The sequence below is a fragment of the Desmodus rotundus genome, chromosome 2 (genome assembly GCF_022682495.2).
Source record: "Desmodus rotundus isolate HL8 chromosome 2, HLdesRot8A.1, whole genome shotgun sequence".
Taxonomy (NCBI): domain Eukaryota; kingdom Metazoa; phylum Chordata; class Mammalia; order Chiroptera; family Phyllostomidae; genus Desmodus; species Desmodus rotundus.
Window position 1 is genome coordinate 52837185 of NC_071388.1, and position 12695 is coordinate 52849879.

Consider the following 12695-nt stretch of genomic DNA (forward strand, 5'->3'; position numbering starts at 1 on the left):
AACCAAACTTACTTAAAAATAAGCAATGTAGGCGTGCATATATTTAATCAAGTATATGTATATGCGTAAAATTAGATGGACCCAGACCATTATTAAGAGTAGTTGTTAATAGGCAGTAACAACACACATAATTCTAATTTTATTTCCTTCTATGAACTTGCATTTTCTACAATGTACAAGGTGGAGCAAAAGTAGGGTTACAGCTGTGCCTGTGGAAATATAACACAATAATTAATAAACAATAACTCAAGAATAAACCCTGTGTGTCATGTATCACAACTGTAAACCTCCTTTTGCCCCCCCCCCATATGTGCACTACTTTGGTCATAAGAGAAAAGTTTTTTTAAATGTTTTCAAACGCAGGTATATTTTGTTTAAAGCAAAAGAAATCCTTTCAAAAATGAAATCTTAAGTGGAACCAATACAGGGGTGAAGGTGGGAGCCTAAGCCCTGTTCACTGGGGAGACACCTGTGAGCAGCCACTTTGAAATGACGGGGCCAGGGGATTCTGTTGAGAAACCATTGCTGGTAAACCCTATTCCTGGGCCTACATGATGCGTTGTCAGTGAGCCCTTACAAGGCCCCCGGGTCACTGGTCACTGCTCAGCTGCTCATAAACTCAGAGCTCATTCCATTTAGGTCATTGTAGTCCTTGTCACATATTCATTTGTTAAGCACTTTCAAAAAAAGTTTTTAGATTTTAGCTTTGCATGATATTAGTTTACTTATGGATTAGAAGTAGAAGAATTTTTATCATTACCTCAACTACCCTTAGAGAATTTATTTGATATCACACCTTCAGATTTTATTGAAGGCTGATATGGAAATGACTACATGAGGAATAGATTTCCATCTTCCCTGAAACTATTATTAAATACTCTGTCCATTGGGGTGTTGAAAGGCCCTTATAGAAAGAAGCATGTAATAAATTCCCCTAAAATTTTAGTACCAGAAAAATAGTTTGTCCATTTTTTTATAAAGAATATGATATCCTTTCATAATGATGTATTTTTCCTGGATAACTCATCATGTTTCCCTTTTGACTTTGACTGCCAGAAAGCTCAGAGTTATATTTATGGACAAACCACAGCAATGAACAGCTGCCTAATTTTGCAGAAAACCTCTATCCCAAAGCATTTGAGTGTTTATCCTGAACCAAATGGTCCCATGATATGCATGTTATAAGTTATTGCAAATCCAATTTGAAAGTAAGGTAGGATTAAATAATTAATAAAGAAACACATGCATAATTTGGACTAAGCAGGCTTGGTCTTTGGCTGTAGAAAATGCTCACACTTAGACTGGTTTGTCTCTGATGTCTACTAGGCACATTGCTTAATCTGAGGCACTGCTCTGCACTGAGTGTGCCCCTGGGTGCAGCCATGGACATTTGGGTCTTTCCACTACTTAGGACCACATCTACACTCGTCCATCCCATCACACAAATTCCTAAGAGATCATCTCTATGGCATTCTTAAGGATAACATGTCAAAAAGTGTGGTCAAAGAGCAAGGTGCAGATACACTAGGAGGAACCCAAAAAACTTGGAATTATCTTCTGGAGGGCAGTCCCCTTGTAGTACAGGCTTCCCTGGCTAAGTTAGTGTTCTAGGAACCCATCTGCATCAGTGTTCCAGCTGGCGTTGTTGTTGAGAGTCAGCATTCAGCTTCACTGAATTTTTTTTGAAGACTCTTTCAACGCGTTTGTTCATTTCACAATGGGTGATTTATTGGGTTGGCCAAAAAAGTTTGTTTAGTACTTTTCCGTACAATGGCTCTAGCAGTGCTTGGATGTCTTTAACTTCATTTGGAATAATTTTGTTAGATTGTATTGTGACAGCTGTCATATCAGCATGCATTAAAAAACATCAAAATTGGTAAATTTTTAAAAAGATTTATTTATTTTTAGACAGAGGGGAAGGGAAGGAGAAAGGGAGGGAGAAAGAGAAGGAGAGAAACATCAATGTGTGGTTGCCTCTTGCACGCCCCATACTGGGGAACCTGGCCCTCAACCCAGGCATGTGTGCTGACTGGGAATCAAACCAGTGACCCTTTGGTTCGCAGGCCAGTGCTCAATCCACTGAGCTACACCAGCCAGGGCAAAATTGGTGAATTTTTGTGTAGCCATTTTAATATTGAAAATGGAAGAAGATAAACATTTTTCATGTATTTTGCTTTATTATTTTAAGAAAGGTAAAAACACAACTGGAACACAAAAAGAAAAAGATGTGTGCAGTGTATGGAGAAGGGGCTGTGACTGATCGAACGTGTCAAAAGTGGTTCGCGAAGTCTCTTGGTACTATTTGGCCAAACAATTCTTTGCTGTGGGCCTGTCTTATGCATTGGAAGATGTTTAGCAGCACACCTGGCTTCTACCCACTAGAAGCCAATAGCAGGAGAAATAGCCAACATATTCAAAATATCCAAATCAATCAAGTTATTGGTGAAGATGAAAAATGTTTCTTTTATTTTACAGAAAAAAACTAAACAGACTTTTTGGCCACCCAATCTGAGCACACCTGCCCCCACGCACTGACTGTTCAGTAGTGTTTGACCAAAAATGTCATGACCCCAGCCCCACCCTCCCTATTCACCAGAGCTCACCCCAAGGGACTTTGTTTTGTTTCCCCGAATGACAAAAGTCCTCAAAGGGAAATGTTTTGCCTTTGTGGAAGAGCTGAAACAAAAATACAGCGGAAGCACTAAAAGCATCAAAATCGATGAGTCCAAAACTGTTCTGAGCAGTGGGAAAAGTCTCCACAGGTGTAGTGCATCAAGTGGAGAGTGCTTTGAAGGTGACTGAAGTTTAAATATGTAAGAATAAATACACAATTTTTTATAAATAAATTCCGTTTTTTTGGGTCCCCCCTCGAACATGGACCATCCATCACCTTTAAAGTAATTAATAGAACAAAATCTTGCTGAAATGGACCAGGAAATAGACAATTTTTCATACATAAAACAAACCATTCCTGTGTATGTGTATACATATGTGTTTATTACAATATACAACAGTAGATTAAAAAATATCAAGTGAGTTAAGTACTTCTTTATCTTCCGGATAGGTCAAATATGTATTAGTATTTTTAATGTTGCTAACATCATTTTACAACACGATAAGTGATGAATGTGAAGGAAAGGGAACGGAACATTTTTGACTGATGGATATGCATTGTTCACCTCCATTACTTCATCAAAGGGACCCCAGCGGCCTTCTCTGGGGAATACTTAAGCTCTTCAGCAGCCTCCCTGTCAACTGCTAAGGCACTGACGTAGCAGAGGTTGTGTTGGAATGATTTGGGTACAAGGGCCCAGCAGGGTGGACTATGGGAATGTGGTCCTGATTACAGTAACATAAGCTGGTGACTGGCAGGGTAGCTTTCTGTACCAGTGACAGACACCCTCAAAGCCTGAGGGAGTAGCTTGGTCCCTGTGGCTCTGCAGTAAGTTGGGTCAGCTGCCCAGAGCTCCAGGACAGATATCATTACAAAAAAGATTTGCCAAAGAGTTCATGTTCAAAGGACAGCCCAAAACAGCCTAGGAGCAACAGTACCAGGCAGGCTCCTGGGGCCCAAACATCTTCCTATTCTTAGGGGCCTGCCTCATATTTCACAGGTGAAATTTCATTCAAGGTAGTGACGCTTGGTGCCCACAAGCTGAGCCTCTGGAATTAAATCTCCAAATTTTATATCCCAGTTCTAGCACTTACTGTTGGCTGAGTACACTAGGTACAGTTCCTAACTTTGAATCTTTCTGTAAATTAATGAGAACAGTCATAAAATGCAGTTAGCCAGCACCCCTAGCATAGTTCACTTTCAATATAAGTCAACTTTTATTATTTTAGGTTTAAAGTACCACCTATTAAAATGCAAATTATCCTAGAGAGGTACACTGTTACCAGGTAACACTTTAAGAGAGATTTTCACCACTCGAATGTCAGTTAAAACGTAGGGAGCATCAAGGACCTGGGACTGGAACCCAGGAGAAGCAGGAGACCAGGGAAAGGAGACACAGCTTCGACATTTTGCCAGGAGCTACAGTGATTCTTCCACATGGAAAAGCACACAAGCGTTGTGGCGGGCCAAGAGCAAAACCTCCCTGCTGCAGAAAGCCAGTCTAATTGTTGAATCCAGACTGCAGGATCCATGGCCCTGGGGACCCTAAGGACTGCCCCTTTCTCCATCAACTGTTCCACCTCAGAGGACTCTATACAGAGGGGTCATTAAGCTGTAGATCGTCCACATTAGTTCTGTTTTCTGGCCTGCCACAGAACGTGTGCCAAGACTGTGCACACTGTGTGTGTGGAGGTGTGCGTACCCAGGGGAGGCAGCTTATACGGGCACTTGCTGTTGACAGCTATTCATAAAGGTACCCATCACCTCCATCAATTAGTCATTTATAGATTGCAACATCCCCTCCTGAGCAGCAAGGAGAGAAGGAATGGCATTTTGGAGACTGTCAGTTTAGCTGAAATCGCTGAATTATTCTTTTTGAATCCCTGGAGTGCCCAGGAGGGGCTGATTGGGACACCCACCTGTGCAGAATGAAGCACTGACCTGTTAGTCCAGCGGCCTCTGCAGACAGGAAGGCGCTCCAAGACAGCAGGAAAAACAGGCCTGTTTCCAGCAGAGGGAACTCACACAGTTTGGTAAATTTGGTCAAGTGACGAAGATGTGTTAAGGGAAACAACAACTGCTTTTACAGCTAAATCCCCTTCTTGGCTGAGAAACACTGATCTGGCTGTGATAGTTTCAGAGCAAGAGAACTGATTTGCAGGCCTGGCTGGAGGGCTGCAACTCTCACCGGATGACTGCGAAGGCCAGAGTGAGTTTCATGCTTCACTGGGGGCTGGATCCTCTGGGAGAACACAAACCTGTGTTCAGGTTTTTTTTAAAGTGTCTTAGCTAGAGGATAAAATCAGCTAACTGTGGGTATAAAACCTCTTGAATTTGGCGTTGGGCCTTGGGGTGTGTCCCTCAGGAGACTGTAGCAGACCCAGGAAAAAGCCTCAGAGTATCGGTGAATGAGATGCTGCAGGGGCATCGGCGCCAAGAAGGCCCCTGCTCCCTGGGGGGTGCTGGTCTGTGACAGATCACCTTGAACACTCTTCTGTCCTGGGGAGGGAAAGAGGATCGGGAGAAGCATTAGATTCTGTGACAGGGAAGCTGACCATGTCCCCTTGGTATTGGCAGGATGAGGGAAATGTGTATTATTTATAGGGTCAAACAGGAAGCCTTTTTGCAGGCAATGGGTTTTTTTTTTTTTTTGACCAGGATGACACTTGGTCACTGGTCTACAAATTGTGAACAGAGCAAAGGCACAGCGATCCAAGTCAGACAGAGAAGGGGTTATGGAGAGTGATTAGGGGTGATCAGTGGGAAAGGGTTACAAGCAATTGTGCCCATGATTAGGCAAACGCACTCTGACAAATAAGGAAATGAAATGTTGAATTTTGATACCTCTAGAAAAAAATCTAAAGAAGAGTCCACATTAAGAAGTGTTTGGCAGCAGGGCAGAGAAGCAAAAACCATGATATTGGGGTAGGATGTCCAGGTTCATGACTTCGCTCTGCTAGTCACTGGTGGGGGACTTCTGAGCAATACATTAATCCCTCTGAGTCTCATTTCTATCCTATGTGAATGGTCAAGGAGAATAATAATTCCTGCTCACACCAGGGTGAAGAGTAAAATAAGATGACACTTACTAAAAATGTGTTGTAAAGTATTAGAAAGCACAAAATGCCAAGAAGATGCAGAATATGTTGCAACCGAGACTGTGGCCTGTGGGTTCAGAGTCACGGTATCAGCTTGAGCGTGTGCCCTGGTCGCTCTGTGCCTTGTTTCCCTGAGTGAGGAAGGGAATGATGATTCAACCTGCCTCCTAGGTGTGTAAACCAGTTACTACATGTTAAGCACTCAGAAGAGTGTGCCTGGTATGCAACAAGGGATACACAAGTTTTTCTATTCGTATGATTTAAATTAACTTGTTTTGTCAAAAAAAACCTTCCCTGGAAATAGATTCAGTAAGGATCTGGAAGTAATTCCTAAGTGGAGGGAAACATGGGTCGCCCTTTGACCCTTTTTCCGCATCCCCTCTTGTTGCTGGTGGGGCTTGTTCCTCTGATTCCCTCTTCTAGTTGTCAAGAAGTCTTCAGCTAGTTTGAGTGACAGGGTACCAGGTAGGCACAGGGTGTTTTTTTCTTACAACCTCTTCCAATTTTCAGGCCAAGCCCAAAGCTTGTCCATAGCCCAGGGGCCTTTGCTTATTGTGGGCAAGGTATGGAGGCCATCACGGTGGAGGGAATGCCTGTGCACCTGTCTGCTACCCAGCCCGAGTCTGAGAGCCAAGGCCATCAGGTCCCGCATGACTGATCTTGCCACAGTGCCTGAGCTGCATCTCTCCTGCATCTCTCTACCTTTTTTTCCAGACTGGACACAATTTCATGGCAGACTTTCAATCTCCAGGAATTTTTTTCCCTTTCCTTATCAACTCGTTTACTTATGTGTCCACACATTCCCTTCACATCAGGCAGAGAAGAGCTTCAACTTCAGTTCTTCTACCTAGAGCAGGCTCTGGAGCCAAAGGCCTGGGTTTAAATGCTGACCTGGAAATGCCCTAGCTGTGCGGCTGCAGACAAGTTATGTAACCTTTATGAGATTGTTTCCTCAGCTGTAAACTTGGGAAGATAACACTGTCTTCCTCCCAGGATTATCATACAAACTGTCTGAGATAGTCCATGTACAATGGAAGGACAATGGCTGGTACACGGTAGTATTTGCAGCAAATGTTAGATGATATTATTATTATCATGCTAATTATTACTGATATGTGACCCAGACTGAGCTACTTAAACTCCTTGACCTCAGTTTCCCCATGTTAAAGTGAAGTTAATTATAACCTGTCTTACAGGGTTGATTCAAATGAGAAGATGCATGTAAAGGTGCTGGCAAAAGCTGACATTTACTAAATGTTATCATCATTACTATTACCCTAAACCTGTGACCTCCATTACAATTCCACTTAATAATTAAGAGGCAGCCCTGGCTGGTGTGGCTCAATGTGCCAGCCTGGGAATCAAAGGGTTGCCAGTTGGATTCCCAGCCTGGGGCACATGCTTGGGTGGCAGGCCAGGTGCCCAGTAGGGTGTGTGCGAGAGGCAACCACACATTGATGTTTCTCTCCCTCTCTTTCTCCCTTCCTTCTCCTCTCTAAAAATAAAAAAATAAAATATTTAAAAAATAATAATAATTAAGAGACACTATGGAGTAGTGATCAGGAGCAAATCTGCCTTTTTGTTTCACTCCCTGGGTTTGAATCTTGGCTCTACCTACTAGCTGCATGACCTTGAACAATAGTTTACCTTTTCTAAACTTCAGTGTCCAATAAAAATACCATCTATATGATCTGATTAATGTGAAGGTCAAATGAAGAATTGCATGTAAAACAAATATAGGGGTCCTGCCATATCATAAATAGTTGGCAGATTATTAATCAGTTTCTTTGCTAGAAATCAGCCCTACCTTTTCTGAATTACTTTATTTCTGTCAATGGAATTGACATTCTCCAGGGTTTACAGGACAAAGCTGAGGGGTAGACTTGGATTCTCTCCTCTTATTTATCTCTTATAACAAACCAACCACTAAGTTCTAGAAATTATTTGAATATTTGTCCTTCTTGATGTTTCCCCAGAGTTTATCATCACAGTTTCCTGGATTCTAATCCTCCTCCTCTGATCATCCCACATAGCAGTTACTCATTTATGTTTTGAAAACAGGACTTCCATTGTGTCACTGTGCTGAGCAGGGTCTCCTTGGAGTAACACTCCCGGATACTCCACAAGCTGACATTATCCCACCATTCCCTCTCATTTTCCATTGCTAACCAGCCCAAACCCTCTGATCCCCCCAGCAACATGCACCATGTGCCCCCTCAGTCCTATCCCAACTCCTCTGGAATCACCTACCATGTAGCCTTTGCCTATATTCTACCAGCCCAAGCCCAAGTTTAACCTTGCTCGTAAATACTGTACTTCAAATTATTTTCCAGAATTATGAGATTGGCCAAGAGTCTATTGAACTATTGCAGACACAATGTTCTCATCCTCATTTCAATTATAAGTTGAAATAGTCCTAATAAGTTGGCTGTGGCTTTGGCTCTCAGTTTCTATCCAGCTATTATATAGAGCTTATTGTTCCAAGCTTGTCATTAGTCGAAGGCAGGGTCCATGTTTTACTCATATCCTGATATCTTAGAAACCTTTAGTAGAACCTAACCTTTTAGTAGATGGTCAGTCCCCATGGAAAAAGACCCCAACATATTTTTTCTTTGTCTGGGGCCCAGACCCATCTCGCACATTTTCTTCCTACTCTTTTCTCAAGGTCTTTAGTTATCTCTTGCTCTGCATCTTCTCTGTGGCCGTCATTTGACTCTCACACTTGTCATTGGCCTTCTGGATTTCCTTCTCAACTTTGACTTATTTTTGCACCATCCAAGCATTCAGAGTGAACAGTCCACCAGGCCAGCATCACCCCCTGGCTCAGATCCTCTAAGAACTCTACCAACCCTCCTACTTTTCTGCTGCAAAAGAGGGAATGATGTGACACAACTGCCAGATCATTTCTGCAAACATCATTTCTTCTTTGCTTGCCATCTCTTTCCCTAAAATAGCTATAGATGCTTGTTTAAACCCACAGTGATCTTTGGTTTGGCCAACACTGTGAGCTAGTGATTGATGCAAGCTTAAGAAGGTAGTAGAGGATATGGATACCTAGTTTATCACTTCCAGTCAATCCTGACTTGTTCTAGACCTTGCATCTTCAGTTGTCCCTCTTGACCCTAATACAGCCAATCCTGGTGCCCACTGCCCACCTGTTTTCTGAGGTAGTAATTTTGTAAGACACTTAGTATCCTGTGATTAGACAGTATCAGTAGTGCTAAAACTGGCCTTGGACCAGAAAACAGCCTGGGCCACCCTGCCACTGGTACCAACCTATGACTTAAAGATGACTCAGATGTACCCAGTGGCATTGCATCATCCTTGAACCAGACTAGCCGTTTCCAGGCCTGGAGGTTGTCCATTTTCAGAAACATTCCAAAGACATTGCTCTTTAACAGTCCCCAGCTCCCCCCACACAGACAAAGGATATCAGTGCCGTGACAACAGCATAGGCAGACCCCATTGCAAATGAGCCTGCGAAGATCCCCAGGAAATTCCCCACGGACTGGAAGAACGCAGCAGCGTCAAAGGCATTGGGATTCTCCTTGGGACTGTAAATGGATATAGAACTGAAAAGAGAAGAGAGCGAAGGTTAGTCAGTGATTTCCATCTTACTGCCCAAGCACCAGAAGTCTGAATTTCGCACCCACTTTTGAAAAGGATACCTTCTCTTATTCGGTTAGGTGCTGGGTGAGAGTTCAGGGGAAACGAAGGAGGACAGGTGGAGGTGGAGAAAGCAAAAAGCTTTCCCTTTCCTTGGCACCCACATATTGCTGCCAGTCAGTAAACATTTTTATATTGGAAGGGTCATAAAGAATATTGTTTCAAAGCAAACTAGGCATTAAAGCATGGTAGGTGTATAAGGAATCTGCTGAGAGATAGATAACTGTGAATTATTTAGTGGCCATATGTCTTCAGTGCTGTTATATATTCACAAATGTTCCTGATAAAAAGTGCACTTTTATGGCCTATGCACAAATGGGTGATAAAATCACAGCGTGCACAAAATATTCTGCTGTGATATTGTCATAAACCACAAAGCACTCCTCCGCTCCAGTGTAACCCTTCAGAAACAGCAGGCTGGGCAAGACCCTTGCTGGATGAACCCCTGGGGAGAAACAAACCCCTCATTTTCCCACAGAAACAAATGGCAGCAGCTGCCCGAGGTCATCTTTTATACATCATTCTGGTAGCTGCCAGCAGATTTATTTCTATAGAGAAAAATCAGTCCACCAATAGGCAGTCTGTTCACTTAAATATTTTTAAGGATGTCATATTTGTGGGGTTTTTTTTTTACCAGAGCCTCAAAACCCAGAATGTGAATACGAAGGACAAGATATGCCCTATTTTAGGAAATACAAACTCCATGTTATAGCATTAAAATGAACAGATGTGTTAGAGCCACTAGTTTGGGGATCCAGATGAAATAACATTGCAGGGTTTTTTTTTTAGTTTTAATATTAATAATAGGTCTTTAAAACTAATGAGAAAAAAAATCAAGAGTTTCTCAGTGTGTGCTGGGAGGGACTTTGGAGCAGCGTAGAGAGAAGTACACTGGACACACTGACTTGAGATTAGATTGGATTGTACAGAGATGTAATCATGGCGTGGATGATTGAAGCTTGCCAACTCTCTGACCTTACTTTTTGTGTGTGGAGAGTAGTTAAGAGAACAGGGGGAGTGGATTCCAATTCTCCCAAAGGAAGATGTGTGGCATAAAAAAAGGTGGTTTTAAATGCTCCTAGTTTTTCCCTGGATGTCTTTAAACCCCTAAAGTAGGGCGGCTTTGATCCTGTAATTGGATAAGGAAGATGAATGTCAATCTCAAATGCAGCCCTGAGATGTATACAGAAAAGGGTTACCTTTGAAGTGTTCTTTTTTGTAAAGGGTTGTGCTTTGCAGAAAAAAAAAAATAGCAAATTTGTGTTTGGGTCCTTTGTATCGGAGGGTCCTGGGAAAAGTGTAGAACCCCCTGGCTTTTAGAAATTTGGTGCCCAAGCTGCAAGGCTAGATGAGTATTGACATTCGCCAGCGTATCTCTTCACTTCAATGAAGAAACAATAGCGGTGAGAAAATACTGTGTTTGCATTCTGCCTTCAGACAAAGGTTTTTGCACAGTTACAGTTTTGTAAACAATTCTGTTAATTCCTGAGGCCTTTCCCTGCAGATCTGACCCACAGAACGCACCTCTTCACCCCTGTCTCCACCTCCCAGAGGTATTTCCTCCGTCCCAGTGCTTCCCGAGCCAGCCCGTCACACCTCACATCCCTGAGCCATGTTCTGCACCATTACTTACATAATGCTTTTCTTTAAATCAACTCCTTTTATTCAAATGCGAAATCTTGCATTAAAGAACATTTATGAAACATAGGTTTGATATGCTAATCATATTTCTTTTTAATAAATGTGAGATAATATAATTATTAAATTTAAAAAAGTTTACCTGTGTGTCAACTAAAATTATCTGGGTACATCAATTAGTTCACAGTCTGCATTTTGGGAGACATTCTGTTCCTGGGCTCTGATCCCCACCCAACAGGGTACAGCCAAGCTTCATGCCTTCCCTGTGATGTTGACTTAACTGAATGGGACAGCTTAATTCTCCTTGACTTACAGAGACTCATCCATTGAATTTACCAGCCCTAAGTCTCCTCAGGACGTATGCACTTGTACCTGCTACATGCCAGGTGGTGCATTACATGCAGGGTGTCGGGGCAGGCAGGGAAGGGCATGGAGAAGAGAAGCATAATTTGAGTCAACAAACATTTTATTGAACAGATGCAAGGCACACCTAGGCAGAGAAGCCTCATAGATAAAAACAAGTAGCTCTGGCCATGGTGCTGAGTGCGATTTTGTCAGAAATACGCAACTTTCAATGGTGCAGATGAGGAAAGGGAGACTATTTTAGAACAGAGTAACTATTTTAGACTTTTGAGCAAGGAAGCAAGGCAACAGGCAGCAGGTGGGGAGAAGGTATCCCAGGCCGTGGAAGGCATGTAAGCACAAGCAAGGAGGCAGGTGAGTTGAGGGCAGCACCTCAAGGCAAAACTCTGTACTTATAGCTGGAACCCAGGGAGCATGTCTGTGGGCGCCTGTGGAGGGGAAAGGTGGGAAGGTGTCATTGCTCAGAGCTTTAAATTCCATGCTAAGAATATACAAAAGCCCTCCCATTACATAATATTTCATCTAGTTATGCCTGCATTATAACTTTATTTGATCCTATAGCATATCTGCCAGGTAACTAGGGCAGCTATTGTTATCCCTCCCTTTCCTTCTTTTCTTGTTTTAAAATAAAATAAAGAAACTAAGAATCAGAGAAATTAAGATCATATAACTAATTAAGTTCAAAATATAGATTTCTTTTTTTTTTCTCTTTAAAAATGGATCTTTGGGGAAGGAAAGCAGGATAGTTGAGTGAGTCTGGCCCTGACTGTCAGGGCAGTAGGAGTTCAGGTCCTTCAGTTTCATGCCTTGATGGAACCGGGCAGCACCTTCCTGTGTGCAAGGAGTGAACAGAGCATGTTGTGTGGGGCCCCATCCCTGTCTCCCCTCCCACAAGCAGGCGAGACTCAGGGCTTCTCACGGAAACCTATGTGCACGCCTGGCTTCTGCTCTCAGACCTTCAGCTGTCTGGGCCTGGCCTGGGTCTCATTCCTCCTTGTAAGCCAGGACACAGCCTAGAGCCTGGCCTGTGGCAGGCTGGGTAAAGGCTGACGGGAGGAAGGCAGGCAAACTGGAAAGCAGAGAGGACAGAAGGAAGAAATGCAGGAAGGAAGGAGGCTTGCCAAAGCTGGTTGTCTGAAACGAAGCATCACCCACAAGATATTTTTTAGGCATTGTTTACATGCAGTCATGTTGTGGGTACTTTCAGGGTCATCAATCCAAGCCCGAAAGTGACACTTGAGACTCATAACTTGAACCTCAGAGATCTGACCCACATTGGCTGCATGGCCTTGGGCAAGTGCCATTCAGACACAGTT

The 12695-nt window shown here is 42.9% G+C and overlaps 1 protein-coding gene across 1 annotated transcript in view; it reads right to left on the bottom strand.

Moving 5' to 3' along the window:
* The window catches only part of SLC9A9 (solute carrier family 9 member A9), a 520093-nt gene that overhangs the window by 279818 nt on the left and 227580 nt on the right, over window positions 1-12695 (bottom strand). Inside the window, exons 7-8 of the mRNA XM_024556352.4 lie at window positions 9146-9284; window positions 4556-4661 (exon numbers count right to left, since the gene is read on the bottom strand). Of these exons, the coding sequence (XP_024412120.2) occupies window positions 4556-4661; window positions 9146-9284 (245 nt within the window). The remainder of the gene's footprint in view (window positions 1-4555; window positions 4662-9145; window positions 9285-12695) is intronic.